The sequence below is a fragment of the Morone saxatilis genome, unplaced genomic scaffold, assembly GCF_004916995.1.
Source record: "Morone saxatilis isolate NCDOM2014 unplaced genomic scaffold, NCSU_SB_2.0 Contig2, whole genome shotgun sequence".
Lineage (NCBI taxonomy): Eukaryota > Metazoa > Chordata > Actinopteri > Moronidae > Morone > Morone saxatilis.
In genome coordinates, this window is record NW_023339762.1 from 6,398,088 (window position 1) to 6,418,132 (window position 20,045).

General features: G+C 40.6%; 1 protein-coding gene across 1 annotated transcript in view; it reads right to left on the bottom strand.

Annotated features, from left to right (window-relative positions):
* Positions 1-2,116: 2,116 nt before the first annotated feature.
* The window catches only part of met (MET proto-oncogene, receptor tyrosine kinase), a 65,666-nt gene continuing 47,737 nt past the window's right edge, over positions 2,117-20,045 (bottom strand). Inside the window, 10 exon segments of the mRNA XM_035664537.1 lie at positions 2,117-5,073; positions 7,301-7,437; positions 7,571-7,736; positions 8,113-8,222; positions 8,444-8,625; positions 9,945-10,025; positions 13,015-13,275; positions 14,196-14,330; positions 15,170-15,323; positions 19,011-19,160. Of these exon segments, the coding sequence (XP_035520430.1) occupies positions 4,782-5,073; positions 7,301-7,437; positions 7,571-7,736; positions 8,113-8,222; positions 8,444-8,625; positions 9,945-10,025; positions 13,015-13,275; positions 14,196-14,330; positions 15,170-15,323; positions 19,011-19,160 (1,668 nt within the window). The 3' untranslated portion in view covers positions 2,117-4,781.

A 20,045-nucleotide genomic window follows, 5' to 3' on the forward strand; every position in this document is an offset into this window, starting at 1 on the left:
ATTGTTCCAAGCAGACTATTTGTATATGTCATAATTTATGTCTGGAGGGGATCTTTAAGTGATCTCATATGTCTTCTGTGTACATGAGCTGTCACACGCATTCACTTTACTATGCCAAAACACAATCTTAAACTCCTGATCAGAGGAGACCAGTAGCACTGGAGGCGGCTGAGTGAAGGACTGAGAGTGAAGGGGGATGAAAGACAAGACAAGCCTGGCATGGCAGCCAAGATAGATGCAAAGACAGACATGCTTCATGCTCATGTTAGCTAGGGATTAACAAAGATTTTAGCAGGATAATTTAAGGCTTTGGACAAAGAGGCTTCAGCGAGGTTTAAGATAACTGCGTCTGATAGTCCATGTTGTCCTGATGACCTGGAAAATTCCACCACAGCCTTCCTACCTGTCTGCTTCTCTCAGACAAGCTACGGTCTCAGCTGCAACATCCTTATTCAGGCTGAAGTAACGAATGTTCTGAAACTCTAAATGGTTTAAAAAATGTTGAGAAAAAAATGATGCGTATTGGAAGATTCCCTCAGGTATACAGGTGCTGCTGTGTTGTTCAAAAAGAGAGCTGATTGCTGTCTTCATGGTCTGATGACTGAAGGTCAGCAAATGTTGATGAAATTCACCCAAAAAATCAATGCAATGGGTAAATCTTTGTTTTCACTGCCTTTGTTTTTAGGAAACACAGACATTACCATGACTTTGACTCACCTTAACAAAAGAGACACTGTGGGCCCCGCCTTTTATATCGCTGCAGGCTTTCAAAAAGTATGTTTCTCTGGAAATAAGAGAATAGTTGAAATCCTCTTGAAGTCATATCAACATAATTTTGATTCTGTACAGTTTTAAAAGTCCCTGGAGGTTGTGGGATTTTATTTTTAACACGCCAAAGATGCAATCTTTAGATTCAACTGAGAAGAAGGAATGTGTTATTCTCCTATTCTTCTCTTCTTGCCTGCTTACAAGTCTAAACATATAATATTTGTCTTACAGCACCTATTATTCTAGCCATGTGAGATACTGTAAAAGCACTGAGGTCCTGAGCTTTGTCCTCTTCAATTTTATCTTTAGGTCGATTGTAATGTTGCATGATAATGCAATATTTTATTATATTCTACAATTATTGCTTTTTAAGAGGCTTTGTTTAAAAGCTAAAAGCTAAAAAAACATGTTTAAAATCTATTTTATTTCCTTGATATCATTTTCAGTGTTTATTCATGTTTTTTTTCAGAACAACTGATTGTGAAGGGTACTACATCTTTTAACTTTTCCTCTTTATGCAGGGATGTATTGATGCTAAGATGCTACATGTAGCATCTTTAACATGTCTTTTTCATAACACTTTAGGAGGTCTCAGAGTTGAGTCTTTAAAGAGCAGGAATTTTTTAAAATATATTTCAAAAGCCTGAGTATTTCTATATAGCCGATGCTCTTGTGAGACCATCTAACTTATGGTGTGACTTTAAAACTCCCAGTACAGCAAGCAACTGCAAAAGGACAACCTGTCCTGAAAGCCACAGTCACGGCTCAGTTCAACAGAGGGAGGGGGAAAGTCTAGACCACAGTACAAGGGGTCAAAAGAATAGAGGGGAGCTAGAGGTGAAGGGTCAGAGGTCAATACCAACAAGTGGGAACAAAAAAGGGTGAATTTCTGTTAACAATGGCAGACACAAAAGGCATGGACTGTGCACTCCAAATGTTGTGTGTTGACCCAGTGTGAGGACAAATAATCATTTATCTTTGTCTAAATGATTAGTTTTTTCTAAAGGTCTTTTATAGTTTGAAGGTTTAAAGGCATTTAGAAGTCTCCCAAAACCAACATCAGCGTGCCATTGCATCTACAGCATCTGCTCTTATTCTTTATTGTGATACTGATGCTTTTGTGACGGCTGCAATTGCTCAATACTTAAAATATGGAAAATATGACGCAGGTATAAACTATGTGAGCAGGTAGTCATTTAGACAACATGCACTTATAATTACAGCTCTGGACAGCCGTGCTTTACGTTTGCCTCAAGGCTGGTTGTTCAATAAAAAAGATTAACATGGCTGTTACAGCTGTTTGTCTTGTAAGGCGAAGGACGTAAAACAATAGGAGCTGACTCTGATAGTATAGCTTTATTACACTGACAAAGTTGATTGGACATTACATAGCAACATGTACCTTCTTTATGGACAACAAAATCATACATACACCAACACACAGAACAGACAGTGTTAAGCACAGGCAAAGTGGTGGAGAATCACATGATCAAAGTGACAGCAGTCTTTTCTTGAGTTTTATGTGGGGTGTGAGGTGTTTTCACAATGATTTAGCAGTAATGATCAGAAGCTAAAAGGAGCATATCACATGTTTGTCAGACAGATGCGCAGCTCCGCACAATCCCTTCTCTTTATTTACAAAATGGCAGTGGTTTGTCTTGGAAACAAAGGATTGATTAGGTGGCTGTGTTCATTGTTCATGGCACTGTTCATTCACCACTGGTCTTCCAGCCGGACCAGATTTAAGGAAGAGGCTAATCATCAATACAAAAATATAGTACAGCAATTTTCTTGTCATAGCAAACATTCATACCTGTCCGTCAATGGCCCAGTCACATCAGCAGCCATTCAGATTAAAAAAACAAAAGACAAAACATTATCTGCTACACAAAGCAAACATAAAAGGGGGCATTGACCACAGCAGTGGTTTGCAAGTTTTAGCTCAACTTGCTTAAGTTGTGTAATCCATCATAGTATATCACCTACAAATGTGCTGTAGGAAGCAGACATTTAGCTATTTTCAATAATATTCAGTCATAAATGTAAAACTCATATTGAGGATTAGTAGTGGATTACTACAGGAAACTGATTTTTTTATTCAATACATGTTGCATCTGCTATCCTCAGCAATTCGTCTAATAGTCCATTATTGATATGATCATCAATTGACACATATCTGCATTACATTTTGTCATAATGTAGTCTGCATTACCACACAGCAATAATATATAAATAATAATATGTGAACGTTATGTAGAATATGATGGATTACACAACACACAAGTTTAAAGAAGCTACAATTCACTCTGTTTATTCTGGCAGCTCCTGTGGACTGAAGCGTTAGTGTTTCCACTGCCTCATTTCATGACCAGTTTAAAACTCCTTGTAGTAGGTTTAAAGAATCTGAGTTTTATACTGTGCTGAAATTAATGGAAGCCAGTGTCTGCCTAGAAAAATAGATACAAAAACTAAAACTGTAAAGCATGCTTTTAAAGATGGTCAACAAAAATGTAAATTGTACATTTTGAGTTGTGATGTGAGTTCTCTTTTAACATCAGAATATTTCTTCATAATGGCTTAATGCAGATACAGTGCTACACAGCTGTCACTGATAGTCACATAATAACATACTGCTGGTTTGAAGCCAGAGGAACGCAGGGACCCTTCTGAGGTAAAAGTTTTACTTGAGGCTTCCAGAAAGGAACAAAAAAACTCTTTGTTGAAATGTTGACCAAAGGTTATTTAATAAAATGCTTAAGAGTTACTTTTAGGTCTCTGATTAAATGAACCAAACATGAGTCTGGCTGCAAACTGCAAGGTATCATTTTATCAGTTACGGCATGTTCTCTGTCAATAAAATGTAAGTCATACAAAACAGACAAAAGAACTGACACACATAAGCGGCTCGGACAGTTCAACAATTGACAGAAAAAACGCAGTACATGCCTCTCATTTGTTCTCCTTCTTCTTTCCAAGAAAACCTCAAAGCTTTCAAGCGTGTGGATGTTGTTAGAGTTGTACTGTACTGACACGACGTTTCAGGTTTAAAAAATGAAACAAAAAGAAAAAAACTAAAAAGAAAATACCAGGTGATTCTAACCCTTTTCACTTGGAAACATCTGGGGCTTTCACACAGGTGAGTCACGACGAGGCTGTGAGACGAGTTTTTTTTTCCAAGCACATCAAAAGCTAAACGTCCATAATTATACAAATAAAGCATCCAGTGTACTGCACACAGGCAGCAGTTTCTTTTTTTTTTCACATCCCACCCCACATTTACGCTGCCCTTCCCCCTGTTACCCACTTCCAGAAAGCCTTGGTTTACTTACCCGAGGCACCACAATCTGTCAAAAACATGCTTCATTCTCTCTGAGTGCCTGCACGGGGCATGCGAGGGTGGCATATAGTTTTTTTTCACGGTGTGTGGAGGTGTGACATTTTCTACACGACACAATACATGGCCATTAGTCAAACATTCACATTACAGGCAGCGAACAAGGTTCCGTGCCACGTCTGCGTATCGAAGCACATGCCACCCAGAGGAGAGCGGAAACATAAAATCTATCCTCTCCCTGTGTGGGCGCAGCAGTCAATGAGACTTTTTGGGTGTTTGATGAATAGTGTTGTGCTTCAGTGACAGTGGCTTTGTCCGTTGGGAGTCTTCGAGGAGGAGTTCCTGGGCCTTGTAATTGTCTTGTCGAGGACGCAGGAAGGCTGACCTTACACTCCCCGGGGTCGATGAAAGGTCAGAAAGGTTGGCCGAGGTCGATAAGGTCAGCCCTGTAGTTCGTGGAGAACTCCGTCGTTCAGGGATGCTCAAGAAGGTCGATGATCTATGTACATTGAGTGAACAGTCAAAGCTCCAAAAACTGTCTGTGTTTTTCCTCAGCATACAGTGTCCAGTGTTTGGCAAGTATATACAGTAGTTCTTCATCATCTCACTGCTTTCTTCCTTGCTCTTTTTTCTCAATTTCTGAGTCTTTTTCCACCAATCTTCCCTCCATTTTCCTCCCTCAGGTGCAGCAGTCTCGCTCCACATGGCAAAAGAGGGGGGATGGGGTTGGCAGGGATGTGGAGGTGAAGGGGTCGGATGAGGAAGATGTAGAGGAGGAAGCGGTGGTGGTGGAGGAGGCGAGGAGGGAAGGGTAAGGGCTCATCTTGTCGATGTTGACGTAGGTGGTGTTGAGCAGGATGTAGTGCTCCCCGCTGAAGCTTGAGAAGATGGCGGAGATGCGTGACACCAGCTCGGAGAAGGAGGGACGCCGCTCCGGCTTTGGGTGCCAGCACTCGATCATCACCGTGTAACTGGAGGGTGAGGGAGAGGAGAGGAGTCAGAAGGAAACTCACCACCAGAGGAGTAAACAGGTTTCAGTGCTTGGCTAAAGCAATTATCTTTAGCATATGTCAATAATTACACCAGATAAAGTATTAATCTAAAGTGTGAAGCTCTATTTGGCAATATTGCTTTTGAAATAACAACTTGCACAAAAGTTAAATTGGTCTCGATATAGTACTCAAATTATGAATCATTAATCAATGAATTGATCAACAAACATTTACTTTTAAAGTTTGAATATTTACAACTTTTCTCTGATTTATATCACAGTGAATATCTTTTTTTTTTGGACTGTTGGTTGAACAAGAATCATTTGAAGACCTAATCACCTTTGAATTTGGGAAATTGTAATAATTTCTTTTCACTCCCCTTTTTGCTCTGCCCCAGTCAGAGCCTCGGACAAAATTCTCCTAGACTCGTCTATATTGAAAAAAAAACCCACTAGATTTTGGAGATGGTTTAAAGATAAATACGCATATATAGAGTCACTTCTGAAGTCAGCTATTGTTAGCAAAGTAAACGTGTAACTAGCTAGCTAACAATTGATGTAGATTAGCTAGCTTGCTCAACTGTTATTGGAGCACAGAGCAAAAATGGGCGGGATTTAGGAAGTCCACAGATTTAATCCACATTTAATGTATCCCTAATTGATAAATACTTATGGATATGTATCTTAATTTTGCATAATGCATTTAGTTTGTTGTTTTCATTGTTACCTACTATAGATTCTTTTGTTCTCATTGTTTAGGCGCCTATAGCAGCATGAAGTCGTGCTTCCCCTTTCCTCTTGTAGAGCTTTTTAATGCAACAATAAATCCTTTATTAGCCACCATGGGAACCTGGAAACTTTAAGTTTTCAGCTTTATCAGAAAGGCCTCATTATAACACTACAATAGATATTAATAGCTCATTTCATCACTCAGTAGTCTCCCTGACTTCTGTTATGCATATGAAATGATAAGGTCTTACAACTGCTAATTATTTCAGTGTATCCCAAAGATAAGTTAGACTTTCACACCAACAATCCACCATTTTTATCATTTTGCAACAAAACCTTCACTCTGTCAGAAGTTGGCGTCTCTGATATTTTCATTATTATTTTTTCCTTTTTTCCCCCACTTGGCAGAGCCACCCTATCATTGTTAAATAAATGACATTCTCATTAACTCGCTACAGCGAAACATCCAGTGAACGATCAGGGATGAAGAATTTCGGGAATGTTTGCAGACGTGCATCACCTCCTGATGTCTCTGTTTAATTTACAGCTTGGGAACTTTGGGCCTCTGCCTCCCTCACCTGAACACTCCCACTCCCCTCTAATTTCCACACACACACTATAGACATGCAGTGCACCTCATCATGTTATCTGCACAGTATGACATCACACTTGGCGTTTGTTTCACAGTACCAATGGGTCAGAGTTTAATGGATAAGGACAGCTCAGATATTGTAGTGGTAACTGAGTTGATGTGTGTGCTGTACTGACTGAAATACTTTCCTGTGATTTGATGTGAAGTTTTATCAAAACTGTATATTTTACTTCTTTTTATCACTCATCTTGTGTAAGCCATGTCAGGTAGATGTGGGATTTTTGCCTGGCAAACTCTAATGTTAACAGATCCAAAGAAAACAAACAAAAAAAAACCTCAAACGCTGTTGACAGAAAACTGAAGAAAGAAAAGGTAAGCTCAGCACTGCCAACACTGATCTGTATGATAGGTGCTCTTTGGGAGCACCAGGAACAAGTGCTTAGCAACAAAAAGATACAAATATAAAAAGAAATATGATACTGGCATTGGATTTCCATTTAAAGCTCGCTTTGTGTTTTGGAGAAAAGCAAGAAAAGTGACTTTTATTTGACCCACAGCTGTGACGAGATGTAACGCTCAACTGAAAAGACCGAAGAGCTGTGAGTTTGTTTTAGACTCTTGCTGAGGTACATGATGGATGGTCTAAACTTGAGTGCTTTTTATTTATGACTTCCATCACTTATGCAGCACTTTCACCTTCACTGTGTTCCCCTGCTGCTCTCTCTCTGATTTCAGACCCTACCTCCCTCTTCATGATGTCTTTAAGTGCAGCTCTACAGTATATCACCCACACTAACCGAGCCGTGGCAATTTGCTAGAGGAGGTGAATGACAGGTGAAAAGTATGTGTGTGAAAAGTATGTATATGTGTGTGTGTGTGAACTTACAGGGCGTCAGGGCAGAACTCGGGCTGCAGCAGCCTCCTCCCTTGCAGGAGGAACACGGTGATGTCGAAGGAGTTCACATCAGAATATGGTGGGGCTCCACGGGTCATTAGTTCCCATAGCAACACGCCAAACGACCACTATAGGAAACACAAGGAAATTAACTCTTTATAACACACTTCTACGATGTTTTGTTAAAATGTAAAAAGAAAGAGGTGTTATAATGTCACAATTTTTCACTGCGAATGGACTACAATGTGACCAACTCCTCACCACGTCTGACTTGGAGGTGAACTTGTGTGTCTGCAGACTCTCCAGAGCCATCCATTTGACAGGCAGCTTGACTCCACTCTTGTTGTGGACGCTGTAATATTCTTTATCATAAACGTCTCTAGCCAGACCGAAGTCTGCCACCTTCACTGTGTAGCTCTCATCCAGCCTGTCAGGGCAAAGAAGAAATTACTTTTTATTTAATTATTGTTATCTGTTTTGCTCTCAGCTTTGTTCTTACAAATCAGCTCTTCACAATTTTCCTTCTATTTCATTCTAAGCGTATTCATTTTCTTTTCCTTTCAGCAATGATCTCCTTTTCTCACCTTGGTCTAGCTCTATAACTCATCTCTGCACTATCTCTGTATTATTATTATTATTTAACATTCTCTTGTGTTATTTCTATACTCTCCTATGCTTTTTTGTCTTCTGTTCCCTTTTCTTCCCTTCCCGACCGTATTTCGTTCTGTTTTAGTCTGGTCTATGAGCTTGCTCTCTGTGTAACACATGCTCATGTAATATTGAATGAATAACTGTGAACTTACATGCAGTTCCTGGCAGCTAGGTCTCGATGGACAAACTTCTTGCTGGCCAGATACTCCATCCCTCTGGCCACCTGCAGCCCAAAGCCCATCAGGTCCTTTACTGTCGGGTTCTGTAGGAAACAACACCATTAAAGGATTGTGAGACAAAATGGCCGACTTGGTTTGGAATCTCTGCGTTGATAGATCCATGCAGGATGTGCTATACATCTCAGTTGCAATGACTGTTTTGCACATCATTTTAAACACAACTTCTGAACAGGCATCCTCAAAATGTCTCACTATGTGTTGCATAATAAATCACAAAATGCATGTATTCTGTGTTTGCCCTTACGTGTCCCTCATCGCGGATGAAGTTGCGCAGGTCGCCATGCTTCATATACGGCAGAACCACCAGTGGCGAGCCCTCTGGCGGCAGGCAGATTCCCAGTAGAGACAGAACGTTAGGATGGCTGAAGTCCTTCATGATGATCCCCTCCTTCAGGAACTGGGACACCTCTTCCAGATCTGTGATGCCTTTATAGAAAAAACAAAAACAATTTACATTCTAGAGCAAATAAATGGCAGGCAGAGGTGGCAATGTGAGGTATTTTTTTTTCAGACTATGGTGGAGGACATGAAGCAACTTAGCTGTACTGACATCAGCAGGAGGGCCATTCCTTATATCATGGTAATGAAGCAAAAGAAAAAAAAAAAACCCTCCCAGAGTATCCTTACCCTCACCCCAAACCTGACCCATGCCAAACTCCCATTTGACAATTGCATTCCTGTCTCTGATGTCCCGCACTTTAGCCCCACTGACCCTGCTGTAATCTGGTTAGAGATGGAAACTGTTTACGTCTGGAGAAACCAGCTGATTAGCCTTAGACCCCAAAGATAGAAAGAGATGACATTTGATTTCAGAGCCTCAATGTGGAAGTTAACAAAGAAAATGACATTGTTGTGTAGAGGATAGATATGCCTTTGCATCTTCAGCTCTTCTACTCCTCACTTATCTTAGTATATTAGGATAAAAGCTCTTCAACTCAAGGTCTCAAATATAACAAAGGAACGCAAAAAAAAACAATGACGGGGTGCCCTGAGAAATCACTAAACCTAATAAAAAGGTCAAAATCCCTGGGGACAAGCTGTACTGTGGTTGGTAGCTCCTTGTGACTCCTGAGCTTTGCTCCACATTACTCCAGCATCAATCTCACTGGTCCAACTGACAGCTTACACGATTAGGGGGGACCCTAATGCCGTCCTCACCGTCAGATGCTCATTCATCACCATCAACTCAGCCAAAAAGGATTCAGGGCTCTGATGAGATGAGATCCTTAATGCTATTGGAGCATTGTGATATCATACAATAAGTATGCAATAAGCAGATATAGGATGGAAGAATTATGGTTGGTTGTGCTGCATTTCATTTTAAGTCACAACTAGGGACTCCCAAGTCCCTATAAAATAAAACAATACATAAACTATCACTTTAAATTGGACAAGGAGTGCATTTTGTTAGTTTAGCTCATTGCAAGATGTTTCATAAATATGGCTTCCCAGTCAACAGTCAGCAAATATATTTTTTTTTACAAGACTGCATGCTTTTGAGAACACTTTTAAAACTTGAGTTTTAGGTGACATCAGAAATAATTGAATTTCCGTTTTCAACTTTAAACTCCTGTAAAATTGCTGAAGCTGTGTGTAAAAATGTATAAATGGGAAGCAGAGTATTGCTGAAAACTGTATTTTATATTTAGCACACTGTTCTAATACCAGTTAATGGGAAAATACCACTTTCCTTATTTCTACTGGGTTTGGCTGACCTTTATACGCGTAAAGGGGTTTGTACTTACGGTTAAGGGACTTGACGGCACAGTGCTGCTTCTGCCCATCTGGCTCAAGCAGAGTTCCATGAAAAACACAGCCGAAGTGACCTGCAGGTTACAACATGATGTATTTGTCAGAATGAGTCAGTATTAGTGAGTTGAAAAGCTCATGTTCAAACCTGTAAAGTCCTTCCAAATAACATTTCTTCACCCACTCCTCACACAAAAGAAGCCTCTCTGAAAGAGGTCCATTTTAGAAAGTGACACATGAGATGCACCATGTTCAGGCCCAATGACTATGAGGGCCCGCTGTAAAGTGGGTGAGCAATGGCATCCAGACCCATGTCAGCTGGCAGGAATCAGGTAGTACTTTAGGATGTGAACCAAAGATTTATTTTCTTTCTTCTCTTTCTTTTGTCTTCTTTGTTTTTTGAGCTTGCGTGTGTTGACGAGACTGTCTGCTGACTATCTGTCAGTAAGGAGTTTCACCTAGGAGGGAGGTTTTCGGCTCATACCTCCCTCCATGCAGGTGTCCCGATCAACCAATATGAGCCAAGTGCAGTCTTTGAAAAGCAGGACCAAGCCAGAGGTTCTATTGCTAGAAAATGAATCTTTTTCTCAGCTTTAGTGGATTTGAACTTTGCCACTGCACTACCTGTGCACCCCATGAAGCAATGCTTTAATCGTAAAGCTGGCTGAGTGGTTTGTTATATGTGATGATACTGTAATGGCTTACTAGAACGCCCCAGGCCCAAGCAGAATAGACAGCAGACATAAAATGCTGATGCTTCACTGGTGACAAGGCAGCACCACCATTTGAATTTCACCATGACTAAGAAAACATCGCTAGAGGTTATAGATTTATCTTGGCACAGCACAGACGAACACTGAGAACTACTGAAAACCATTCCAGTTCCTTGTATATGTGAAAATACTTGGCCAAGCAACTTGAATGTTATTCTGATCATAATCGTCCATGGCTTGTTGCTTAATGTACTTATAGATGAGCAAGTAAACCACAGTTTCTACATACTGCCCATAAATGGTAACATAACTGTATTACCGATTAACTTTCAGAAAGACATTGCAGGCCATTTGGGGATGTGCAATCAGCAACCTTCGTTTTTATCTTGGCTTGTTGAAACCTTCTGGACAGAGCTACTATGATTAAGATCATGCATCCAGCCAGTTGGCTCCATGATCACAGCAGTTCTAGAAATCAGATAAATTAATTCCTGTCCACTGCTGACACATAAAAATCAAAGTTTGGAACAGAGGGATCAAGGTGATTTCATTTAGTGCATGCAGTTTTTTATGCAATTTGGTGGAAGAAACTGGCTGATTTTGAAAGTATGTCTGACTCTTGTGTGTGTTTTGCCTGTTTTCACACCTTTAACAGCTAATTCTTTTTATCTTAAATTACCAACACTAAATCTGCCCCCTCAAGTAACCCAGTATGAAGCTTTTTTTACTCATTAATACCCCACACAAGCTAATAGACTCTGCCAACCCCCCTTGAGTTATTGTGCATTTTATTGAATTATATCTCTTAAGACATGAGGGCTTGCCCCAGAATGGGAAGGGTGCAGGAATAAAATGAGCGCGGCGTTCTCCTATCACGTCCTCGCAGATGGCTGAGGGTGTTGGATTACGACTCCCTACAATGGACCCTGGGAATACTAGCTGTGAACAAATCATCCTACGCTACTTTAAAAAATCCTGCCTCAAAATCCTGGCTCTTTTCTTCAGGGATAATTCAGCCGAGGGGGCAGGGTTTGGGGTCTTTTCTCCTCATGTTAAATTTGATCTGTGTGTCTGACCCACCTACTTACATGGCACAATATGAGGTGATTTTGTGTCTGCATGTCAGGCTTGCGGTTTGATGAAGCAGGCAATTAAGCTCTTGAATTTAATCTAAGCTCACTCCACATCATATACAATTTAATCATGAATTGTTTGCAAAAAATATTGTTTTTTTTATCATTTTTAGTACCTAAAGTAAGAAGTTATAAAAATTAACCTTTAAGACACTGAATGCTAAATGTATTGAACGTAGGTCTTTGAATCAAATAAAATGTGAAAGTCCATAAACAGACTTTGACATAAGAGAGACTGGAAAAAAAATGTATATTCTGCATAGAACCTTTAAAGTAGTGCTCGATGTAACAAAATAAAGTTTCATCGATGAATTAAGGATGTGATCACAAATACATGATTGATTAACCCATCTTTACAAATAGCATTAGCAATTTAGCATTTTCTATGTCTCTTTAATGCATGTTGTTGCCTTTTGACCTATTTTCACAGTGTATGTAAGTGGGGGCAGATGTACACACTCTTGCATTACAGTATAAAATGTTAGAAATATGTAGTAAAAGCTAGCTGATAAAGAGTGAGAATTATTTTTATACAATCTAGGAAAAATATTGGTACTGTTCATTACAGAGTAGATGCAGGAACAACCAAGAAGCAAGACAACAGTGGTATATCAGTGTTAATGCAATGCTTGTTCTTAGGCGGACACTAATTGGTCGGACAATCCTTAATGCTTTATTGAATTTTTTTAATCTGTTTTATTTTACATTGTTATTTACGATTATGCACATCTATTTGTAGCTGATATAAAAACCCATAATCCCCTTCACGAGGCCCTAAATAGGTTCTGGCAATGTTGCTACACTGGTACTTGGATTAATGATTGCACAGTTCTACATATATGGTTAAAACCTTTGACATAGCAGTTTACATTGAATGGATCTTTATACATAACATTTTCAACTAAATAAAAGTCTGCTTTGCTACTTTATTTTGCACATTAGCAGCCAAAAATCCTTTTTCTGGGAAATGCACAAGAGATAATGCATTTTACATTTAATCTTGTTTAGAGTAAGTAGAAGAAGAACTGGCAAGAGCTGTACCATGGATAAACAGACAAAACTCACACATGAAAGCAATGCTGAAAAACTACAGTAATGTCCAATTAGCTTAAAATATTTTACGAAAATATGAAAACATTACCACTAGATTAGTGTGGGAGGCCTAGAGATATTTAAAAATGATCTATTACAAGAGAAGAGAAAGTATTTCTGTGACTGACCTCTGCCAATGACCTGGTGGAGGTGGAGCAGCAGCTGCTCCCTGGCAATCACCACGTGCTGGACCTCAGTTAGCAGGTCTGGGTGGAGGCAGGATGGGTCGATGTGGACCGGGGCCATCAGTAAGGGTGACACCAGTTCCCCCTCCATTCCCAGACCCATCCCAGCTCCCAGTGCCCCCCGTCTGGGAGACAGAAGCTCCCCGTTGCCTCCGTAGATGGGAGGAGCCCCCCGGCATGTCTCTGGCCTGTCAGTGCCCTGATCTGGAGAAGCAAAGAAGATGCCAGGGGTCAGAGGTCAGCGACTATATCAGCGGGGCCTCCAGAGGTCAAGGTGTGTTACATGATCAGAAAAGGACGGCTATAAAGGCAGGGAGCAACTTGACACTGGGATGGAGGGTAGCTGAGCTAGAAAAACAAAAGTTTCTTATTTCTCGTCTAATGCTGTTAGTGGAAGGAAAATGAATGCAAAGAAACTGCAAGAAAAATAAAAATTTTATCCAGAAGAGAAGACAGAGAAGACTTACAGAAATGAGCTCAAATATAGACTATGCATTGCCAGTCACTAAGCCTACACCCCAGTTCGCCCTAAGGACAAGCATTAGTTCATTAGTAAGTCTACCTTCTCAGATTTTAAGCCTTTCAAGTCACTTTTAGCAGCAAGAAAATTGCTTTGCCCATCATACTCAGGATCATAATACATGGAGCCCCTCTCACCCCCTCAGGATTCAAGCTTAGGAACCCAAAACCACTGGTGATTCTGTTTTGGTACATTAGCTGGTTGGTCAGCTTGCTTATGAATATTTTTTTGGGACTCTTTTCCTTTTTAATTAGATAGGACAGCTGAATTATAACTCTTAGAGGGAGTGTGAGCTTTGACACGGCTGCATTAATCAGTTTCATTTACTTATGACAGTGTTATAACCCCAGAGTTAGCAGGGAGAGGTAACACTGGGGTTAAGATGATCTACACTGGGTATATGGATGATTTTGTCCAGTTCAAAACTATTCTGAATCTTTCAAAAACTTACTTTTCCTCAAGGCTACGGGTGTTAGTTGAGAACACGTAAGGCATGCACCACTAGCACAGCGTTCAGCAGGTAGATGGGAGGGAGGGAGAGAAGGGGGATGTGGGGAAGAAGATGTCAGGTGGGAGTGGGGAGGGGCTTATCTGGTTGACATACCCTCCAGCAGGGTTGTTCTATAGTCGACTGACTCGTGGGAGACCATTTCGTTAGTGGGACTGACGCTCCTCGCATTAGCCAGCCTGTCCAGATGCTGGATGTGACCCCGGCCATCATACCACACCTCAGACAGATCTAGAAGTGGAGGGAGGAGGGTGAAAAGGGAATAACAGAGACATAAGAAGACAAGAAGCGCATAGACAAAAAGGTGAGATGAAGAATGAGAGAAAAGATAAAGGGGAGGGGGAGAGAGGAGAGAATTACTAAGAAAGGCAAAGCAGTTCACCACTGCGCCCCACACACAATCTTACTGTAAACCCATCAGACCAAACAAAACCCGGCAAACACACATGCACACAGGTTAGAAAAAACACACTGAACTCAAGGTGCAAGTATGCAAATATATGGAGACACACACACACACACACACCTATACACACACACAAGCAAGTACACACATCAAGGCTGGGGTCACTTTACTTTTATTTCAACTTGTTCAAAATATAAACTTCTCGAATCTATGATTAGCCTGTCATTGATATAGGGCATTTTACTACATGCATATACTGTAAATGCATAATGCATATTTAATTATTTTAATTGCCTATATACTGAATATTTTTAACTTCAAGGTCACTGACTTTATAACGAATCACTTACATATTTCTCACAATTTACATATTTCCCCTCTGGTTACATCTGCCTGCTTCTAACTGTGCTGCTACCTTCTTATCGACAAATACTTCAAATTCACTAAATTTCCAAATATTACTGCCAAACATTTCATAAACTGACCAGACTTGATCTGGCTGGAGAGTCTGATTACCATAACATAATATTTCAGAGCAGATTACAAAGGACTGAGAAATAAATCAATGTCACTGTTAAAGATTAAATCTGACTTTAAGATGTCTCTGAATATATGGCAGCCGCTGACCTTTGACCCTACCAGAACCTGACATCTCTGCTCTTACCATCAATGTGTTTGTTCCTCCTCCACATGAGCAGAGTTCCCAGCAGCAGCAGCAGCAGGCTAACACACACGCAGCCCACGATGAGGCCTGTGTAGTCCTGTTCCTGAGCCAGCGTCACCTTGCCCAGATGCCTGATGGAGTCCGCCTGGCGCCACTGAAAGAAGTGAAGGAGTTTGTGGTGTTATAGAGTAAAGGAAGTGCATTTTAGTAACACGAATAATTACTATTGAACTACCCTGCATCCACAGGGAGGTGAGAGGTCAGGTTTCACCACTTAAGAGCTGGTATAGATTCAGTGTAGAGGTCTGAATCTCAGCTCAACAGGACCGATCATTAACTAATTTGGGCAACAGTGACTATGAAACTAATGTGTTCAGCTTCAGCTTTAATGGTGTTTGACATTGTGTAAATCCATACTGGGTAAGCAGTGTAGGTCTTATGCACAGTCCCCCATGGATTTTATTAAATTCTTTAATTCTGTCTTGAGTTTCAGCACATGCCCGACAGAGCTTCACCAAGTGTCTGTTGATGTCCGTGGATCAGAGACATCAGGCAGTCACTGACTGTAAAGGATCTGACACTCAATATTTCATTTGATGACTTAATTGAAGTTTATGTCCAATTACTGCCTGTTTCCCTAATAGTGGAGTACTATGCCACTCTTACAAACTGCACTATAATGTATATAGGCAGATGCTTGATAAACAATGACTACCACTTCATAGATCACACCCCGCATTATGGCATGCATGCATATATAGTGCACACACAATCATTTAAAATGCATGCAACTGGCCTTCAGACATATGTATGAAATAACACACACCCACACACACAACACACACACACACACACGGTCTGTTGCCACAGTCTGAGGCAGATTTACATCATGTTATATTGCTTCTGCCATTATTAGGTTTTAGTGGAAATGAGTTTTACTGCTGCCTGCTGCTGCAGATTGGACAGTGTGTGTTTGTGTGTGTGTGTGTGTGTGTATGAGTGTGTATCTGGGCATGTCTGCAGGTAGGGGATACATGAGTGTGTTTGTTTATGTTTGTGGAGCTAAGGGATATTGCCTGACCATCCCCCGAGATAAAGGCTTTCCTCTGAAGGCCGGTTCACGTGTCAACAGCGATGAGGTTGATAACGTCTGGTCTGGAGCATGCCGCTGTTTCTCCAGAAGGCGACCATTGGATATTTATTAACTTTAAGGATGACACGAGGACATCTAGAGCTCAGCATGTAATATTAGTTTGCATTATAAAGGTTAGATATTTCTCTTATTAACCTACTAGGTTTGTTGCAAAACAGGATGCAAACTATCTGGAGAAGCTCCTAGAACACAAGATATGAGATTTGGCAGTGCATATATTCAATTTGTGATGCTCAATGCACTTGCAGAGTTATGTAGTCTATAGAACTCTCTATCCCTTCAGGCGCCTCAACCACCTCTGCTTCAGTTTGATTTCTTACATTTCTCAGAATGCCTTTTCGGCCCCACAAAACTGAGCGAGAGCTCAAGGAAAAGATGAAACATCACAAAGCAGGAAACCTTTGGGTTTTATCAAGTCAGTGTGAAGTGACTGTCTGGATTGTTGATGGATTTCTCTCTGTATGATTGCTGAACATGTTTACCTTGTAGCCCTCTCTTTTTCCTAAAAACCTGATACTCCAAAACCTGATATTCACTGTTGATATTCAAGATCATTGAAACATTTCCTGCTGTCAGACTCCACTTTAGCTGCGGGAAAGATGTTGACATGGGGCTGTGGTATGTACATTTTAGGCAGTTATCCACAAAAAGAATTAAAATACACTAAACAAAGAAATTAACTTGGAAACGTTTTCCACAACTGGAATGTTTCTGTGGAGCACAATGAAGCTATAACCTCATCATACATACTGAGTTTGATCATTTATATGTGTTCAATGGCTCTGTTAGATTTAAAACTCTTTAAACTTTGGCTGAAAGTTTTATGTCTGTTTTCACATCTAAGCCACATCCTGATCTGTGTGGTCAAAAGTGTGCTCTGTTGCACTACATCCAAAAGTGATGTCACAGCATCCTGGAGTACACCTATACATTGCAGCAAGGTGAGTAGTTAAACCAAACTATTTAATCCCTAAATAAACACACAACATTTCTTTTTAAATGAACATTTGAATCTTTATGATTTCTTTTACCTTATGCCCCACAATGCGAACCACAGGAGTTAAACCTTACAGATTCTGCACTGTTTAAACTGCTTCATCATTATTAATAACATTTCAATACGGTCCCCTTCTCACGACTCAGACGATGCTCAAGTGACAAGACAGCTGGATGCTGAGCCCTTTCACTCAACACACTGTGTAATAAATTCTCCCTGAGCTGGTTTTATAAGGGACTGCATTAGGACAGGAGAGTTATTGAAGTCTCCTGTAAATGATCTGGAACGCCGAAGGAATGTGGTGTTTTCCATGAATTTCTAAGAGCGCAGAATGAAGAGCTCAGTATGGCCGATGGCAGAATGATCCTGTTACTTCCTTCAGAAAACTCATACAGTGAAGTTGGTCTTAACTTTCTGTTTCCTTATTGTCAAACTGGAATTAAATGAAAGAAACCTGAGGTAGTAAGATGTTATTGATTTGTAACTAAGTCAACGACATATAAGAATAATCATGATTATTGGACTAGTTATTGCACATACTTTATCCATCTATCATCACTGTGTGTTATGTTCTTGCTATGCGGCGAGTCAGCCTTGCCCTCCAAAGAAGCAGGTGCTGTGATATGATATGATACCTTTTATTGCTAAGATTCCTTCCATGAGCCCCAATAATACAAACAGAAGGGAATTATTCAAATAAAAGCATTATAAGTGGCCTTATGGATCTCTGCTTTATTGTATCCGCTTGTCTTGGAGCAGATGTTTGATACAGAATATCTGTTTACAAAAGCCTCTCTTTCAGACATGAAAATTCTTGGCTCGCAGGGATATTTGTGCTCACAGAAGTAGGGCAAATCTTCTATCTTCTAATCTACTATCACTGCAAAAATCCTCCATAATGAAGAGTCATTTGATCTCATGTTGAGCCTTTAAGAGTTTTTTTTTGTAACATGGGAAAGAATTCTGCTGCAAGTGGGGTTTCCCATTGTTTACAGAGGTTTTTCCAGAAGTAATTGAGAGGCAGGGTAAGGCAGATCTGTGCAATGGTCTGAGGAAAATTAATACTGTATATTCAATGTTTGAAATAAGCCTAATTTGAAATGCCATGTTTACTTGTTTCATGTTTTAAAAAGAAATCCATGTTGTAATAAGGTAATGTTTTACAGGGGAACTTTAAAACTGAATTAATTGCCTTTTTACACACAGGTGTGTCTTTAAGATCTCTCTACGATTGGAGAAAACTATTTGCATGCAAATTAAATTAATCTGAGCATCAGCAAACTGTTTCACACACACACACACACACACACACACACAGACAGGCACACACATGCCTACACAAACACACACCCTGCACTGCCATCCAAACACCACTTGAAACACACACTGAAGCTTTTCTCTGGCTGTCAACATGCAGGGAAGCTGGAACAAGATGCCTCTTGAGTGGAGTGAAGAGGATGTGTGTGTGTGCGTGTGTGTGTGTGCTTGTGGCTGGGTGTGGATGTTTGTTTGTGGTGAGATAGTTGTCTCTGTAAACAAAAGGGTGTCTTGATTAAAGAAAGTGGGTTTGTTGACCAACTGTTGCACAGGTGTGTGTGTGTGTGTGTGTGTGTGTAGGTGCATATACCTGTGTATGTGCGCCCCTGTATAAAGCAAATTGCATGTGTCTGTAAATTGCAGGTGTGTCTCACCTCCACCTGCAGCTCCTTGGCGGGGGTGGCATGCAGCTCGGTGGGAACGGTGCACTCCAGAGTGTTTCCGACCAGAGTCAGGCTCTCACAGCTGTGGTTGGAGACAGTCAGAACCTGACACTTCATTGCCTCCCTGTCCATCCGGTCACCCTGCAGGGGAGGGAAAAAAAGAGAAAAGAGATGGACAGAAGTTGCGGGGAAAGACAGCAAAAGGGAAAGAGGGAAGGAAGGAGAAACAGAGGTCAAGATCAGCAACATTACAAGAAACCATTAATATGTTCAGTGAGTCCAGACAAAGAAATTGAACAAACTAAATGTTTCCTTTCAAAATGAGGTGGCAACAAACAAAAGTGCCAACTGAAAGGCTCCTTTATGATTTTTAAGTGAAAAGATCTTGCTCTCTACTTCGGTATAAATCAATCACAGGCCACCTGGCATGTTTCTTTGCAGTTTACAGATCTCTGTATTTGACACTTTTAGAAGTTTCCTTGTGCAGCTTTCCAACTATTTACAGGACTTTTAAAAGGCCAGTAAGTGACATGGGTGTATGGTTGACAACATGATATAAACTTTACAGTTTAGATCCATGGCATGTTTAGGATACACTGGAATTAATCTTCAAATGTGCTGGAAAAGACTGCACAAGCTATCCTCAGTGTGGTGAGGTAACTGAAGTAAATTTGGTGCAGGTCTCTTTTCTTGGCAGTGCTCGTCATGATTCATAGTGATCGAAAGAACTGAGCATGAACTGGGTTTGCTGCTTTGAGTGAGAAAGAGCAATTATTCTATTCATGTGACCTCTGGTGGGATGACAACAAACACCCCCTCTGAGATCTGACTGGAAGCAAACACAGCGATTGTACATGTGACTGTGTGTAACTGTTAGTGTGTGCCATTTGACGGGAAGCTACGAAAGAAAAGCGCAGCCTAATTTGTTCTTTTTTCTCCGCTCTCAGATTTGTTCCCTTGCTTGCTCCTCTCGTTCACTTTTGTTTCTCTGATTCCATCTCTCTCCCTCTCACACACATAAACACA